The sequence below is a fragment of the Chrysemys picta genome, chromosome 10 (genome assembly GCF_011386835.1).
Source record: "Chrysemys picta bellii isolate R12L10 chromosome 10, ASM1138683v2, whole genome shotgun sequence".
NCBI lineage: Eukaryota > Metazoa > Chordata > Testudines > Emydidae > Chrysemys > Chrysemys picta.
In genome coordinates, this window is record NC_088800.1 from 6,655,922 (window position 1) to 6,671,242 (window position 15,321).

At 47.4% G+C, this 15,321-nt stretch overlaps 1 protein-coding gene across 3 annotated transcripts in view; it reads left to right on the plus strand.

The window, feature by feature from the left end:
* Nucleotides 1–15,321, plus strand: part of IGDCC3 (immunoglobulin superfamily DCC subclass member 3) — a 188,664-nt gene that overhangs the window by 91,497 nt on the left and 81,846 nt on the right. For all 3 annotated transcript variants that reach the window (XM_024109149.3, XM_042856579.2, XM_005305394.5), the window contains exon 3: nucleotides 14,470–14,614. In XM_024109149.3, coding sequence (XP_023964917.2) covers nucleotides 14,470–14,614 — 145 coding nt within the window. The remainder of the gene's footprint in view (nucleotides 1–14,469; nucleotides 14,615–15,321) is intronic.

Sequence of the window (15,321 nt, forward strand, 5' to 3'; positions counted from 1 at the left end):
GAATGGTTTAATGGAAAAACATATTAGCCAAGGAATACCGAGCAATGGCAGGTAAATAGTATAATGGCTAACAAGGGTCAGGCTGGAGACTCTTGCCTACATGCTCGGGGATTTACTGATCGCCATATTTGGGGTCGGGAAGGAATTTTCCTCCAGGGAAGATTGGCTGAGGCCCTGGAGGTTTTTCGCCTTCCTCCGCAGCATGGGGCAGGGATCGCTAGCAGGAGGGTTCTCTGCCAATTGAAGTCACTAAAACACAGGATTTGGGGACTTCAACAGCAGAGTCAAGGGAAGGGGTAGGGACGGTTTTGTGGCCTGCAGCATGCAGGGGGTCAGACCAGATGATCATAATGGTCCCTTCTGACCTTAAAGTCTATGAGTCTATGAGTCTATGAAAACAAATGTTCCACTGTCCTCTGTTTTGCAGCTCTGCCTAGCCGGTGACTGGACAGAAAGCTCCTGAGAGCTAGAGCTGGTGCTATAAAAAGGATGGGAGTGGCCAAAAGAGTTACCCTGTGTTCCATGAATTGGTACCATGTATCTTTAAAAGCTAGTTAAAACATGCAAAGCAGTGGGGCCTAGAGGATAGAGCCCTGGACTGTGACTTGGTGGATGCAGATTATATTCCCAGCTTTGCCTCTGGCCTGGGTGACCTTGAGTGAGTCACTTCTCTCTCTCTGCCCAGTTCCCCTTATCTGTAAAATGGGGATCATGATACTGACCTCATTTACAAAGTGCTTGGAGATCTCTGGCTGGAAAAACTCTGTGTCAGAGCTGGGGGTTTTTTCTGGCAGCCGTCTCACTTTTTTATTAATTCTCTGCATAGAAGTTGGGTTGAATTTACAGGGAAAAAGCATCTGTAAGATCATTAGAAACGAGGATCTGGGGGGAACCGTGGGATTATTGCTTTCTGGCCTTTAACAGTTGTAGGGTGTATTTTGGTGTGAACCAGCCCCTTTTGGTATCCGATCACAGTCCCTTTCCATGCATATCTCACAGATCGTTTCTGTCCCGGGAAAGATCTCAGATTCACAGGAGAGTGTTCCTGCATCAAAAATTAATGGTGTGATAGTTATTTTCCAATAAGTGAACTATAATCAATACTATAAATCTACTCGATATTCTTTAAGACTGTCAGCATGGCTTGGATATGTGTGTTTGGGAGAGAGACAGAGCATGCACGTGTGTATTGAAAAGAAGCCCATCAACATCTGAATTGTTGAGATGTAGGAGATGATGCATGTACCTATCAGTCACTTTCATGACTCAATACATTGAGCTAAATTCTGCCCTACACAGCTCTGTGGGAGTGTCTTGAAGCTGGTTGGAAGGAGAGCAGTAGCTTTACGGGGCCACTCAGTGCCTTTAAGCCCATGGAGGACCTAGCAGCGTAAGGCAGAACCGAGCTGCTGCAGGAGGACGCAAAGGCGTTGTAGTTGCCTCAGCCCCGGTTCCTCCAGGGACTCCTGTGGCGTGCGTACTGGTGAGAGGGTCCCGCCAGTAGGTGCTGCCCCTCCCAGTGTCAGCTCTGGTCCGCTGGCCCATGTGGGGGTTGGGGGAGCCACGGTGTCATCGTCACTCCTCGTCACGACCTTCTGAGCTGGCTCGTGTTGATGGGCGTGAGACACCAGCCCAGGGCTGGCATTCCCCGCTGCCACTGTGGTTGTCCCCTGGTGCCATCTTCCTTTCGCCTCGTTCACCTGCTTGGGACCATCCACAATGTGGCTTGGATGGACCTTGCTGGGACTCAGAGGTTTTACTCGGAGGGGACTGGACTCGATGACCTCTCGAGGTCCCTTCCAATCCTAGAATCTATGAATCTATTCATAGAATCTATGAATACTGCGCGTCCTTCCTTTGCAACCTGTGTGTGGTGGAGTCACGTTAGTGAGTACCTACCTCTTGGGGATATTTAGCACCTATGCACAGAAATTATCCCCCTAATGGTTCGGCATCTTTCCACCCTTTTGGTGAAGCAACAAAACAAACAGTAACTAATTTCTGCGCCTTAAGAAGATGTTACCAGGCTGCAGATCTTTGTCTGGCCTTAGGAGAGCAGCAGGATGGACAGTTTCCCCAGGAAAACGAAAGCAGGAAAGGGGGAGAGAGGACTGTTTAGTCCCAAGGCCCGATCCTACCTGCCTTACTCAGGAAACACGCCCATCTGAGTCCGGTCCAGAGGGACTCGCTTTTCTTTGACCTGACGACACAGCTTTACCTGGCTGAGTTGTGCTGTCTGGTTTGGTGTTTTTGTCTATGTGAAGGTCTGAGATTGGATCCCACATCACAGCGTTTAAAAACTAGATTTATAAAAGACCTTCCTGCCCTCCTAGATCTTTTAAATTCCACCTGTCCTCCGGGGGAATCCCACTGAATAACGCCAAGTTCCTGTAAGCAGGGGAACATCGCTCTGCAGGGCAGGGTGTTGGCAAGTTTTCATTATTTAAAACAAAAGATGTTGTATCCTTTACAATCCGGACACTGGGCAATATTGTATCCCTTGGAAAGGGCAACCAAAGTTCTCTGATGCTATTGAGGGGAGGCCAGTTCTATGGCAGGTTCCTCTGTTGGAGACCCATGGGATCAGGCCTGTTACACTCCGCAATACCCCCTGGATTTCCCGTTGAGACACTAACACAGGGATTGGCAACCTTTGGCACGCGGCCTGCCAGGGTAAGCCCCCCGGCCAATGGGGGCTGCAGGAAGGGCGGCCAGCACATCCCTTGGCCCGCGCTGCTTCCCGCTGCCCCCATTGGCCTGGAGCAGCAAACCGCGGCCAGTGGGAGCCGTGATCGGTCGAACCTGCGGACGCGGCAGGTAAACAAATCGGCCCGGCCCAACAGGGGACTTACCCTGGCGGGCCGTGTGCCAAAGGTTGCCGATCCCTGCACTAAGATCTCTTCTACAGCCTGCTGCTGTGCCGTGGTTGGAGAGCCCCGGGGCAGCATGGCTGCTTCGTGGGCAGTTGCTAGGGCAACAGGGGCAGCCAGAGAACAGGAGCTTATTGAAACTGGATCTGTGGGTGTTCCTCCATCTGGCTGTTCTGTGTTGGGGAGGGGAACTCTGGACCCCCAAAGGAAGGACACGTAGGAAACATCAAGTTGAGTGTCCTGTGCCCTGCATGGGAAAAGCCCACCTAGCGCAGAATGGGGACTCCCAAGGGTGCCCTGCGAGGACCTTTCAGGTGCACTCACTCCCGTTTTGGAGTCAGCGCAGCTTAGCTTTAACGATCAGTTGTGATGATCCCAGGTCAGGAGGAAGAAAAGTCTGGCATTGTTCCTGTCTCCCTGATGGGCCTGGTGCTGGGCTGTCTGCTCAACGACTCAGAGAGCACTGGGTCAGCTGAATGAAGATGGAAAACCTTTCTCCCCCCAGCTTGTGCAGGGACGAGCCACAACGCAAGAAGACAATGGGCTAGCCAGAGGGTAAGGCCAGGGCTATGGCTTCTCCCTGTGCAACAGCCATCGACACTGGGTCTGCGCAGGGCGAGTGTGGTGCACACCCCCTGGGAAAGTGGAAGAGTCTTGTGATAATGTGTTTCCCCGGAGCCCTTAGAAGAATTCTAGCTGAAGTCCCTAAAATTTCCACCACAACATGTTCCTCCTCCCCCATCCCAATGCATCCCCTACCTTCCAACCAGTCTGGACCGAAAGGGGGGGAGGGTGTAGATTGCCTGGTTTTTTGGCACATGGCCATGTAAATTGTAAAGTAAAAAGCCGATAATGCTTGACACAAATGAAGTGATTTCATCTTGCTGTGAGTATGGGATGCTGGGTTTTTTTTAGTATCTGCTGCTTATTTTCTCCCATAGACAGCTGCTCCGTCACGAGATGGGTTATTAGAATGCGATGCAGCGCACCAGCGCTAGTCAAACTCAATCAGCAGCTCCTGTCTTCAGGCGGTTTAAAACTGAGCAGCAAGAATAAATAAATAAATGAATGGAATAAAAATCCCCGGTCCACTCCAGGTGGAAACTTGGCATGTTGGCCTGAGAACTGCTTTTGATCTGACTTTATTTGGGAACCATATTTGGATTAAATCATCTCACCCAACTTTGGTCAGAAAGAATCAGTTCTGATGATTTTTAAAGTTGCGGGAGAGTGAGGAAACGAGAGGGATCTTGTGCTCTGGGAGATTTTGTCAATACAAAAAAAAAAAAAAAAAACCGCTCCAGAGAACCTGATTCAGCCATTCCTCCTCCTGCTGCCTTGCTCTGGGAGTAGTTCCGTTTGTTCCACTATTGGAGCTGAAAAATGGTTTGGATGCCAGCAGAAAACATGTGGCTAATTGGAGTCTGTATTTGGTTCTAGGCGTGGACAATAGACACAAAACTGTTGAAAATCCACATAGCAAGTTACAAGCCTTAGGCCTGATCCTGTGTGTGTTTTACTCCATTAGTCCTGTTGAATTCAACGGGGCTGCTCTGGGGAATGAAGATGGCTAATGAGAGTGTGGGATGGAGTCCTGTGCCCTTTCAGAAACCCCCACTCGGGTTGGGAAGTGCAGTACTGTACCTAGCAAAAATGTTTTTTTCCCTCTATCTTCTGGTGGCTGCGTGTTTGCATTGCATTCATCCAAAATGTCTTCCTCCATTCTAACACTGCGGAGTCTCACGGCCCATTTGGTTTTCAGATCTGAGACCCAACGTGCACAATGGAGATTTGGGATTTTAAACCCTCTTATTAGAGGGAAGAGCTGAAGGGGATTTTCTTCTGTGGAGAGCAAGGCACTGCTGCTCTCTAATAGGTCCCTCCCTTTTTAAAGCTGGGAGAGAGGCGATTTTTCATTTCCCTCAGCTGGGAGTGACGGCCCCCACTTCTGATACTCCTGGAGAATTAAATAGATAAATGGGCGGCGCTGTTGTTCACGCTTCACTATGCACAAAGCCGCATGCATTCAAAATAGGGCTCCATAGCCGTTCAGCCACGGCCTCACACAATAGCATCATTAGACACGGAGAGTGAGCTTCCAGTCAGGGTGAGGTTGCTGTGCAGCTGTGAATAGCCACTGGGCTCTTGTGTGAGGTGGTTTTTTTTTTTTTTATGCATCTTTTTAAAAAGAATGTAAAAAGAAGATACAGTGTCTTTTCTTAAAGACTCGTAAAACCGTTCTGTTCTGAAAGCAGGGGTCATTGAGAGGAGAGGAGAAACCCAATGGAATTTGCTTATTCTCTCTCCACAACCCCTTTTTATGTCCGGGCTCCTTTCAGACAGGCCGATTCTCAGTTCCCAGAGTGTGAAAGGTAGCAAATAAAATGACCTTGTCCAAGATAAGAATTTCTCTTTGCAGATAAAGCAGACTCCATATTTGTTAAGCCTTAACCTGCCAGCTCCTTTGAAAATATTCAGATAGTTTGCTAGGTTAATGGTGCCAGGTCTCTTAAAGCAGTAGGGAGTGAAGAGGGACATAATCCTTGTGTTTGCTGTGGGAACTTGGCTATTGGGGGGAGTTTGGAGATGGGTGAGGGGTGGTGCGGACTGCCAGCATTTAATGAGCCTAACGGACCCCGAAGATTGTTTCTCACATGCCTTTCAGCATGAGGTTGAAATACTCCAGATACACATTTAATTGGCACATTGTTTAATTACTGTGTGGAAAAGGTCCCTCTGACTTCTGTCGGCTGGATTCCTTCAAGGGTGGCCGTGATCAGGCTCTGATCTTACTGCTGTCTTACTATTATAGAGGCTTCCCTACGCCCTTATATACAGGAAGCAGAATGGAAGGTGGTTAAAATATGCTTCCACCCAGAAATGTGATTCTCACCATGTTCATTGTGTCCCAGGGATTTCCAAGATTTGCTCAGCGTACAAATAAAAAGATTTGTTCCAACTACTGTCCTCATGGACTTACCCAGGACTCAGGGGTCTCTCCCTCTTATGCGTCATCCTCAGTTATACAGGTTCTGCGGGCCACAGCTATGCCTGGGCAATCCCATTAGCCTTTAGAGAGGGGTAATCAGAAGGCAGTGGGGTGTATTGTGTCTGAGGGCCTGCTTTGGCTAGCAGAGCTTCTGTTACTGGTGGTGATGTACGAGATGGAAATAACACGACTTGCCTCTTAGGGCTCAGACTGAGTTTGTGGGGATGGGCTGTTAGGAAAAAGGCCTTTTTAGTAGTAAACTAGCATCAGTGAGAAAATCAGAGACACATGATAAAAGCCGTTCCCCTCGCACAGTGACATTTTTACAACATTACCTTTCAGGGAAGAACCACTCTTTAAGGGAACCAGTTCTGCCACTGCCTTGCTTTGTGACTTGGGGCAAATCACTTACCTCTGTGCCTTAGTCTTCTCATCTGTAAAATGGGGTTAGTGGTACACACGCTCCTTTATAAAGGACTTTGAGGGCTTTGGATGAAAAGCTGCATATAAAAACTAAGCATCATGACTCTTCCTCCTTTTACACTCTCATTTTCACCTGTGATTTGCAATTTCTAGAGGGTCTGAGGTGTTGGTGGGCAGAAATGTGGAGCACTACTATCGAAGTGACGGCCCTTTTCGCGTGTCGTTTTGCATACAGTTGGACTTCCATGGCTTTTGAGGGTGCTTAGCACCTTGCAGGACGTGCCCTTAAGGCTGCATTGGATCACTGCATTGTATCACAAGCAACTTGGGTGTGTTGTTTTCTGGAGTAATTGATTACAAAAGTAGTAGGGCTTCCCGCTCTCCAAACGCCATGCTTTGTACTGAACCTTCAGAGTTCTCCCCCGTGTCTGCAGTTGATAATAATGTTTGCGTTTTAATGATTCTAACAGGCATGGGATTTGCTTTGACATACCGAGTTAATGTTTTCTTTTTCTACATCAGATCTAGGTCAATCTCTTGCTTAGCACTAATGCTCTACCGAACAAAAAAGGATTGGCCACTAATGGTTTCAATTTAGTTTTTCACGGAGTAAAGAAAATTTCATTCAATACCTATTTTCATTTTTATTACATCAGACTTTCCGTGGCATCTGTTAGCCTGGAGAGTGTATTTGCTCTTCGATTATGGAAGACCCAGCAAACTTGTTTGCCGTAATAAATCCTCTGTGAATATGGATGAGGTCAAGATCTGCCTCTTACCTATGAGATGCTGCAGGTTTAGTGCAATGTCTTGAGGACTTTTCCTCCGGGAATCTTATAGCAAAGGAATTCTGAATTTGGAAGCTCCTTAGTGCACTGTATACTGATACCTCACTCACTGTCTGCCAACCACTGGAGTGGGATGTGATAGTCAATGCATTTGAGCAACACTACACAACGGTTTTAGGAAGAAGAAGTGAAGGATAATTTCTCCAGTTGCTACCAGATTTGCTCGATACTTTGGGGTATGCTCATTTATTAGGGTTACTCTTCCGGGGGGGTGGAGGGGGGGGCGGTTCTATAATTCTATTAATGTCCTGCTTATGTCACTTGTGTGTTCATGTGGAGCTCTACTCCTCCCTTCTGCAAGTCCCCTCCCAATGGAGCTATCCTGCAGGACCTAGGTTCCCCAGGGTTGGGTTCCTCCAGGCCCAGAACCGCAGGCGCACACACACACACACACACACACACACACACACACACACACACACACACACACACACAGAGCAAGTCTGAGCGGACCTGATCAATCAGCACTTTCAAGCTGCCACCCTTATATGCCCCTAGACTCAGTTGTCTGGGTCGAGCAGCACTTCCAACCTGCCACCCTCGTATATCACAGCACGTCCCTATCCCTACTTTCACATCACAGTTGTACTGGTAGTAACCCTCTTGATGAGCAAACCCCACATTATTTTTGGGCACTGCAGGGATCTTTAGCTTAGGTAAACGGAGCGTTGCTGCAGAGTAAATGAGGAAGCTAAAAACACAAAAGAGTAAAGTTCAGAGAGAGAGAGAGAAGCAACCAGCTTAACCATAGAAGTTATTTATTGAATAATAGCGATAACTACACAAGGAGGGCTAAACAAACATAACAGTTACATTATTAAAGGTTAATACCTGAGGTAGAAAAAAGAGAGAGAGCGAGAGAGGGAGGGATCTCACCCACTCCACGAGGCTTGAACTGGTTGGAGTTCCCAGGTGATGGTGGTAGCAGAGGGTCCTGAGTGCTGGAGAAAGGCAGATCCCCCAGCACGGTCAGTCAGGAGATGGAGTCCCAGTAGAACTGATGCAGAGTTTGGGTCCATGCATCAGAACATTTACTTGGGCATAGGTCGGGGTTTTGGTAGAGAAACAACAATGGTTTAAGGGAGAACACTAGATTTGTTTATGGGTAAACTGATGACTCAAGGGTTTTGTTTAGGCTAGACAATAGGAGCTGATCACTCTTGGCTATGGGTGGTGTTTTCTTCCAAGGAGCTCACAATGCAATTCGTCTGCTTCAGTATGTTGGATCTGAATCAAGGATTCATGACTAGAATTGGTCTGATAACTGCTGAGCTGGGTGTGTGCAGGCGTAGGTTCATTAACATCTGGAGCAGAGATCTCCCATGATGCAGTGCTTCCCTGGTATTCTGGTCCCAGAGTTCAGTGCGGTTCCCTGTTCTCCATTCTGTATGCTAATCTTGTCACCCGTATCAGGAGGGGTCTAGGTGTGTCTCCCAGCGCCCTTCACTCTGCAAGTTTTTTCTCGGATCGGTTTTGGTTCAAGCAGAGGCTGATGTGTGTTTGGGGGGGTATCTTTCATGAGTCAGACAGGCTGGATACTGCGCCCCGGTTCCCCAAGAACACAGAGCTGAAAGTACAGTTAGGAATGATGTAAATGTCCACACTGGGTTGTGTCCAGGACATAGTGATGAAAAATGCCATAGGCTCTTCAATACCAAAAAATGGCTAGAGCCTTGGATTTCTAGCGCATTCAAAAGATGGGGGTCTCCTGCAGCAGGTCCTCCCCCACATTGCCATGCAGAGACATTGGCTCAATACTGAATTAGAAGGAACAGTATCACCTTACAGAATCACCAGCCCTGTGTCTTGCAGCTTCTGGGGCACAGGTGCTGACTTTTGTTTTTGCTGGTGGGTGTTCCTCTCCGCCCTTTCCCTCCCTGTGTGAGCGGCGGGACCTCAGGTGGAGCATGGGCGGGGCCTTAAGGCAGAGCATGGGCGGGGCCTCAGGGCAGAGCGGAGGCAGGGCCTTGGGGGGAAGAGGCTGAATGGGGCCTCGAGGTGGAGCGGCAGGCGGGGCCTCTGGGGGAAGAGGCCGAGCAGGGGATGGGTCCCACAAAAGATTAATTTGGGTCCTGCGGGTGCTGAGCACCCCCTGTTTTTTCAGTGGGTGCTTAAGCCCCGGAGCACCCATGGAGTCGGCACCTATGGCCTGGGGCTTCTTTTGGAGTTCTCACATCCAGCCGAACGCTTTATCGCTTACGAGATCAGCACAGCTACTGCCTGCAGTCTGTGAGCACTGCTCATGCAGCCCCCAGTCCACTGGTGCAGCACCTCCTCTGCTTGGCTGTTTGTGCTCTGCATGGACAATGTGTGGCACTGCAAAAGGACGGGAGTGCCAGTTCGAGCTAGCCCTGAGCCCAGTTGATCGGGAGCAGCTCTGAGACGTTTCACGCCGTAGTCATGTTCTGGTGATAAAGATACCACCAGCATCATTCTTGGCTCTCTATGCCTGTGGTGGTCTTACGAAATACTTCCCTTGGAGGGGAGGATACCACATTTGCTTATACGCAGGCTCAGAGTGATGTTTGCTATAGCCAATGCCCCAGCAGCTACGGGCATTTTGAACCATCACGTTGTCCGTAATTGTACTTAGCAGAGTTAGATGACACAATGGTCAACATGTTGGTGCCTTGCCTACACTAATACTCCCATTGTTGCTACCACAGTCAGAGCTGAACCAGTAGAAAGTGTTAAGGGGGAAAAGACCAGGTCAGATACCCTCTAACAGCAGGTTAACGGAACCAGCCAGCAGTTTCCACTCATCCACTACTACTCAGATGCTGCAGTGATGGTTGCATTGGGGACAACTGGATGGATTAAGTTAAAAAAACCAAGATAGATGGATTAGATAGTGTCTCCCTATCTAGGAGACTAAAGAGTGCAAATGAATATTATAGTTCCATGCAATTAGTTTAAAATATAATTATGTAAATGTGCATGCAAATTAGATGCAGCCCTCAGGCTCTTGGCAAGTGGCTGATGCCGTCCTTGGTGTCGGGAAGGTGTGGGCAGCACTGCTCCCAACGTATGTTTAAACAATTAAGCCCCCCTGATAACAGGAACCCTAGTGTTTCCTGGTGAAAGGCAGGAGAGTCAGAGGAGCAAGCGCTCAGCTGTGTGAGTTTGTTGTGCAGTCAGGTGAGAAGTATGTAGGATTGTACGTACAGATTTATCTCCCTTGAATGGTGTCCCATAAAGCAGTCAGTTTCCCACCCCTTTCTCCTTTACACACCGATGTGATTTATTTCCAGGTCGGGAACAACATCCAGGTGCTCACTTGCTGTTAACTTTGTTGCAGTTTATATGAGCTCCAGCAAAGCCTTTGTCTTTGTAACTCTAAAGAAAGTTTCAAACCTGCTTTAAAAAATAATTAATTTTTAATGCAGATTGTGAAAACCAGCTGCCTTGGCAGGGGTCGCGGTGTTTCCTAGGCATTTAACATAAAACTATGCTTCAAAGCCACATTACAGGGTCACTGAAGAGTAATATTTTACTTACCATCCTCATAACTGAATTATTTATCACCTCACATGTTTTATTCATGATAAATATTAATACCAGTGTCTTTAAGAGTAGAGGTTATCACTGCAATGTTACCTATACGAAATACGATTGAAATAAAGGAATGGAAATGCGTTCTTTACCGAGGGCTATTTTCATTCACCCACCTCTCCTCAAATTAACCCCTTCAGCTACTGTGAAATGTCAATATTGGGTATTGCTAGAGAACACCGTGGTCGTTTTTCCAGCTTACATCTGTGTTGCTGGCGTTTTTGTTTTCTTATTTAACTTAGTTCGGTGAGCTTATGGACACCTGGTGATTAGCCAGCCGATACCAATTACAGCGTGATCACCCGGTCAGTCAGTGTGCCTGGTTATCAGTTAGTGGGCGCTTATGTACTATTGACAGGTAGGTGATGGTGACTGTACCCCCTTTTGGGGATAGAGACTGTCTTTTCACTGTGTTTGTACAGCACTGGAACAATGGGTTCCTAATCCTTGGTTAAGGGCTACCATAATACAAACAATACTAATACATCATCATTAGTTTATTGCGCACGCCACGTATTTTCCCCTAGTGCAGGATTTTCTTCCATCTCATTATATTTGACGAGAGCTTTATTCATGGAAATATGAATCAGTTTAACAGTAGGAAAATAAATAAGGCATTAACTTTACAGGGCAAAAATGGGGCATGCTCCAGCTCCCACTGATGTGGATCAAGCCCTTCATGAGGTGAATTTGTTGGGACAAACCCAGAGAATCCATAGAGGATTGAATAGTAATTTGCATTTGATGGACACAATAACGTACCTCATCCTGGCCCTGAGCCCAAACCCATTGAAATGGAAAGTGGCCCAGTGATTTCAGAGGACGTTGGACCAGGTCTCCTTCTGGAACTCGTCCCTCTGTTGGTGAGCACTGACTGAGATCAGTGGTTCCATTTGAAGTCAGTGGGATAGCTCATGCAGTGCTTGCCAGGGTAACTCGGGGCCCACAATCAGGCATGTTGCCCTTTTGAGAAAAAGGGATAAGGGATCATTCTTCACCTTCAAAAGTTAAATCAGAAATAGGTTTGGTCAGTTTATTGAAAGTATCAGGACCCTCCCCAGAAATACTCCCTGAAGGGAAAACAGAAAATGTTTCTGTATGCCTGTGTGTGCGGTTTCCAGGTTATGTTTCCCATTAGATTTCCCATAGACTAGGCGGGCTTTAATCCGGTCATGCAATATGTCTAGTGTGCTGAGGGTTCACGGCAGCTTGGGTGTTACTGCTGTCTACACAAGACCATATGGCAAGGGGAATTCACAAGCACTTGAAACAAAATGGATATTAATGAAATACTTAGAACCAAAGAGCAGGGTCCAGGGGAAACCTTCCCAATCCTCCAACCGCCCTGTGCTGGGGCTTTCTACCAAGCGCTATTCAATCAACTTAACAAATCCTTATTTAGCATGTTGAGCTTGAGACTGATGATTTGGGGAGCAGGGTGGTTTAAGGCAGCACATATTTAATGTATTGCTAATAGCCGTCTCCCATCTGCCCAAGCCCAACTGGATTCGGCAGATGAGCAACCCTGACACATACGTAGCTTGTTCCTTAGCAGATGCACATTGATTACCCTTGACACATGTAAAAGGAGGTGGGCTTTTCTGTGCGGGAGAGGGGTGTTTTTAGGGATGGTAAAGCAGAGCTAGGGGATAGGTGATTTTCTTGGAGTTGATATTATATGGTAACTTGAGGGATCCTTCTGTGTATATGGTACTAAAAATGAATCATGAGCTAAATAAAGGCTCTGAGGTGTTTATTAGCCCATGTTATGTTTATTACGCAGTCAAAAGTTAACACCTTCCAATTAATTAATAGTAATAATTATTGCGTTCTGATTATGATGATTTATGGAATGCTAACAGCATGCCAGACACTTTACCCACAAATGATTATTACTCTTATTGTACTGCAAAGGCTGGTCTTTCTTCTCCTTCCCTGATGCTTTGAGAGTTATCCTTGGCTGACAGCTGGTTGAAATGAGAAGCCCAGGCGACCCCAGATGTTGTGGGCATGCAGGGTCTAATCCTACAAAGTCCTGTGCACTTTGTGGGAATCACTACAGGCCCACTGGTTGAAAAGGATGCTTGTTGGAGATGCCCATTACCTCCCAGGCTTAGGGCCTGTAGTAACTGAGTTTAACTGTAGAGGAACGTGCATGTTATGTGGTTGTGCAGAACTGAGGTAGATGTGTGAATCAGTAGTTTATACCCATGCTTTTCGCCTTAATGTAATGGAGGGCAACCTATATCCTAATGAGAGTCGTGACCAGGAAATAACAAACAATGGGCTGTTGTCTTAAACTTGTCTTCTGTTGAAGGATACCCCCAAATCCTATCATGACTGTGTGCGACTCCTTGATAAGCATGGCCATCTTTAAGCAGTTTGTGGCCTTTCCTATTCTCCTCCAGAGTGTGATGCCATGTTAGCACAGGGGGAACTCTGTTTTCTTCCCAAATTATTGCAAAACCCCACTGCATCATGCTAACAGTTTGGGAGAGCTAAAATAAGGACTAACCCAAACATTTGTCGAAAGGATCCCTCAGGACAGTGCTCCCTTTTTATTGTTTTTCTTTGACTGGAATGAATGACGGACAAAGCTCAGACTTAAAACTATTGGCCTTGTGACATGGTGACTATATGCTGGAAGCTGATCACCTGTGCAGATCCATCAATGGTTCCAATGGTGGGAACGCTACTGTAGATCATACTACAGTGTCCTAGACCCTTCCTCTCCATATTCCCAGCCAGGACTTCCCTCCCTGGTTTTATAGTGAGCCCAATGCATGCTGGATCAGGGGTTTAGGGGCTGCTGTGTGAGTTCTTGTGTGATTGATAGCTCTCCTAGTTCTGTACTTAACTAGTGAGTCCCAGTGTCTTGATCTGGGCAGCTTAGAATTTGGCCAGTCGTCTCTTTGTATTCAGTAATGTCAACAATTCTCCTTTCTGTCACCAATTCTCCTTTCTGAATGGTCGTTGAACTGGTCCCTCTGCTGCTATTAGGGTGATGGAGAAAATATGCACTAAAATTGGCACTGGGATCATCTCTGATGCTGGACAGTGTTTGCCAACCTCTGTCACGATCAGTTCTGATCCTGTCATTCTAACAGCCCTGACTTTATTGGGGTTGTTCCCTTTCATTTTGTGATGCTGGAAGTCAGAAACTTGAAATGATAGGAGGCCACCTGGAGTATGTGCCAAGCAAAAAATCAACTTCCATAAAATGTTTGCTAGCCTGTTCTTTGCACTCTTTCAATGGAGAAATGAAAATAAAGTTAATGGGGAAGTTAAGTCAAACCCACAGACAAGACGTTTGTGGTGGACATGGTACAAGGGCACTGACAGCATTGGAATGAAAAGTGCAGAGACAAGACCGTTTCTGCTGTGCGGCCAAATCCAAAGCCTACTGAAGCTGACGACAAAGACTGCCAATGAGTGACAAGGAGCATCCTACTGGCCCCTGTTGTGATGGTGGGGACACTTCTACACATGATTGCGGAGCACGTAAATCGTGTAATCGCAAGCCTCCCATCCTGCTTTCTTTGCCTGGGGGCAGGGTTTGCATGTGCAAATGCCTGGTGTGCAAACATCGTTTCTGCACCCCCAGGCACGGGCCAAATTCAGATATGACCCCACAAGCCACACTTGTATTTGCTGTTTCTTGGCAGGTGAAGTGGTGGATATTTCTGCCAGGCTGGGTCATTGTGACCTGTGCTGGCAGTGCGCCCTCTCAGCGCTGAGCTGTTGTGATCTCATTTTGTGTCTTTGTTTCTCTTCTTCCCTCCTCCAGCTATGTCAGACTTCCATATTCATCCTCAGAACGCAGTTGTGGAAGAAGGTGGTGTCGCAAGGTTCCAGTGCCAGATCCATGGTTTACCAGAGCCTGTAATCTTGTGGCAAAAGAATCGAGTCCCCATCAACACGGACAATGATAGGTAAGAGACGTAGAGGTAACTTATTACTGACCGACACCCACATGTTGGAAATAGCCGGCCAGAGGCTCTCTTGCAGGTAGAGAGAGATGCAAATGCACTATCTGGACCCACTGCACACCAGAGCGGGGTTCACCTGAAAGAAGGCTCTTCTCTTGTGTTTCTGCCTTGGAAAGCATTTAAATCTATGCCATGAGCTCCATCCTCCTGGCTCGGGGTGCTGGAACAATTTGTATAGTGGGGGTGCTGAGAGCCATTGAACCAAACTGTGAACCCTGTATATGATGGAAACCACTTCAAGCCAGGGGGTGCTGCATCTCTAGTTCCAGCACCTATGCTTCTGGCTAGGGGATGTGCCGAATTAATGCGTCCTAGGGCCATCCCAGGGACTGGGAACATACTGTCCTGGCCACCCTGTATAGCCTTAATCACTTTCTGTAGGGCCTCTTCCTGAGCCAGTGTGGCAGTCACTGGCCATGTTTTGTCTCAGACCGGAGAGGTTTTTTAATCAGATTGCCATGTACAATATCTATCTCTGCACTTTGCTCCCACTGCAGGTTGATTCTCCCTTGCTAGGAGCCCTCCACAAGGGACGGCTCACAAAAGTTAGCGCTCACCTGCACGACAAAGCGTTGTACAATAAGATCCTTTTATGTTCTGAAGGTTTAAAATGCAATCTCATCACTAGCGTTGCCTTCCCAAGTGAGCTA